General features: G+C 44.4%; 1 protein-coding gene across 1 annotated transcript in view; it reads right to left on the minus strand.

Moving 5' to 3' along the window:
- Window positions 1-425: 425 nt before the first annotated feature.
- pou2f2a (POU class 2 homeobox 2a) overlaps window positions 426-2760 on the minus strand; it is a gene marked incomplete at both ends in the record, with an annotated part of 45661 nt that continues 43326 nt past the window's right edge. The window contains 2 exons of the mRNA XM_080836328.1: window positions 426-736; window positions 1389-1462. Coding sequence (XP_080692454.1) covers window positions 426-736; window positions 1389-1462 — 385 coding nt within the window. The remainder of the gene's footprint in view (window positions 737-1388; window positions 1463-2760) is intronic.

A 2760-nucleotide genomic window follows, 5' to 3' on the forward strand; every position in this document is an offset into this window, starting at 1 on the left:
TCCCTGCCCTCTTTGTCCATCCATCCATTCTTTGAGGAAACTTGCTTGGTTTTTTTTACTCGAGTGAAAGAAATGTACAGTATCATTCACAGTCAACAGAAAGCTCCACAGTGCCACCTCTCCAAACTGAATAGATAGATCTTTAATTTTTGGTTTTTCTCTCTCCTGTCCTCTTGTTCTCTCCTCCGCTCCATTCTCATTTGCTCTCGTCTCCTCCTCCTCCGGCTTTCTGATCTGCTTTTATTTGGCTTGAAAAGACTTCATGAGAGAGAGAGAGCGAAAGTGAGAGACAGAGGGAGAGAGAGATGGCTTTGGTTGAAAAGGCGACTCCATGGACTCCTCCTCCAATGTCCTGCGATAGGCCGTCGCTATGGGGGGTGGGGGTAGGTGGGGGTGGGGGGGTTGGAGGGGAGGAGGGTGCGGCGTCACTCAGCCATGGCCCCGCCCAGGGGTGCTGGAGAGGAGGCTTCGCTGAAGGAGCAGAAGGAGGCGGGGCTTGAGCAGGGAGAGGCGGAGCAAGAGGCAGGGCTCATGCGGCTGCCGCTCGGGGGCGGCGAGGCTCGGCTGGGGCTGATCAATCCCAGGCCAGCGCTGGTGGCCATTGGCAGGAGGGTGGGGCGGTTGAGGAAGAGGGAGGTGCGGAGACTGCCCCCATGGCATCCGGCTCCGCCCAGCAGCATCTGCCCGGCACCCTCAAGAGCAGAAAGGGACATCTGACCACCACTGGCAGCCAAGGCTGGGGGACGGAGAAAAGAAAAAGGAAAGAGAGAGAGGGAAAAACCAACATGAATGTTTCGGGGCAGAAGAATCATTCAACCGTCAGATGGATTTAAGGTGGACTCATGGAGTGGGTGGCTTCACAAGAGACTGGATGCATGATGTGCAGATATGAAGAGGTGCTAAACAAGAAAGAGATGCTGGGAAAATGGCAAGAGTGAGAGGATGGCTGGGTTAATTAGGGTTAGGAGTGGAATAGAGGAAAAACTACAAACACACACACATACACATACATACAAACACCTTTTCTACATATGGTAGATTGATGGAAGGGATGTTTTGGGATGAGATGGCATGATGCTGATATTCTTCATCACTTTTCCAATTCAACAATCTCCTATGAGACTAACTGCCAAAAAAAGAGGGCATTACACAATTGCCTTTTGGGATCCATAATTCCTGGTTGTCCACACTCAAATTTCATGTGGATATGAAAACAGATCTAATATTCAAATGGCATAAAAAGATATATATTTATGGGTATGAATTTAAGGCAACTCTAATAGTTCACTAAAACAGGTATGTTCTGTTTGGCATGGAAATCTGCCCCATCTCTCCCCTTTAGAGCTTTGCAGTGTACAAATTCTCCCTGTTCCATCCATCCCACACACCTTGTATTGTGGCCAGGGGATTGCTGCCAAGAAGGGCTGGGTTCATCCCTGTGCTTACACCCATCATTGGGCTCCTAAAATGTGTATGGCCCAAACACACGTGTACACACACGCGTATGCATACATGTGCACGCGCACACACCCACACACATACCAATGTCATCATTCAGAACCACAGAAGGGGGGAAAAAAGCAGGCAGGTTTAGAGGCATGTTATGCAACAGCTGTTTTGAATTTGTGTATTGGTGTGTGCATCATTGATGTGTCTGTGGTGTCCTGTCAACATGTTTGTGTGTTGGTATGTCTTTGTAATTTCATGACTCTGACTTTGTGGTGTTATGTGTTGAGCTGTCTGAATAAAAGTCTTGACATTAGACTTTACAGTAGTATTGCAATATTTTAGCAGGAAGTCCTTCAGTTACACAAAACATTTTAGTGCCCTACATATAAGAAAGTGATTTACAATGTATACATCACAACCAAATTGCAATACAATTATTAACTACTCTGTCATTAGCATAGCTGCGTTTTAGAGTTCAGCTTTATGCTTTATGTTCTTGCAAGTCAAGTGGCTTCTTAAAGGGAAATGTGGGTATTTTTTTTTGCCTGGGCCCTATTTCCCTATCATTTTTTACCAAGGTCAAAAACGATTGAAATCTGTCCTGTATTGAGTTAGTAAGAACACTCTAACCAGCAATATACAATATACAATGTAATCCCATGGGGCATGGAAATTATCCCAACAGAGACAGACTGTTTACCTCAATAGCTGTAAAGAAGCTGAAGAAAATGCCTGTTTCTAAGTATTTGTGTGGACCTAACTTTGTTATTGATAACATTAAGTGGCATTCTTGTGTCATTGTACGGTCTGGATATTGCAATTCCCAAAATTTGAACCCAAACTTTTTTTTACACAGCAATCACATTCAACTTGTGAAACCCGAAAACATCTGGTTTATGTAGTATACTGTAGTTCTTAATCGTAGCTGAGCTAGCAAAATACTAACTGACAGAGCAATTTCCCCACACTGTTTTTATGTATGTGCTCTTTATAGTTAGCAAAGAGCTAAAAGATTAAATCTGTATGAAATGTGTAAATAATATATAAACTGCCAGTCACTTTATGGTGACGATCTATGATGGAAATATAGTGTGTTCCCAATACCAGCTGTCTGTGAGCTGCTGTTCTATTCTTTCTGCATTCTGCATACTCGCAATGTTAATGTGCTGTCCATCTGCTTCAGATTCTTATTTAGACATGTGTGTGTGTGTGTGTGTGTGTGTGTGTGTGTGTGTGTGTGTGTGTGTGTGTGTGTGTGTGTGTGTGTGTGTGTGTGTGTGTGTGTGTGTGTGCCTGTGTAAACAGAAAGAC

This window comes from Sprattus sprattus, assembly GCF_963457725.1.
Source record: "Sprattus sprattus genome assembly, chromosome: 4".
In the NCBI taxonomy this organism is placed as follows: domain Eukaryota; kingdom Metazoa; phylum Chordata; class Actinopteri; order Clupeiformes; family Clupeidae; genus Sprattus; species Sprattus sprattus.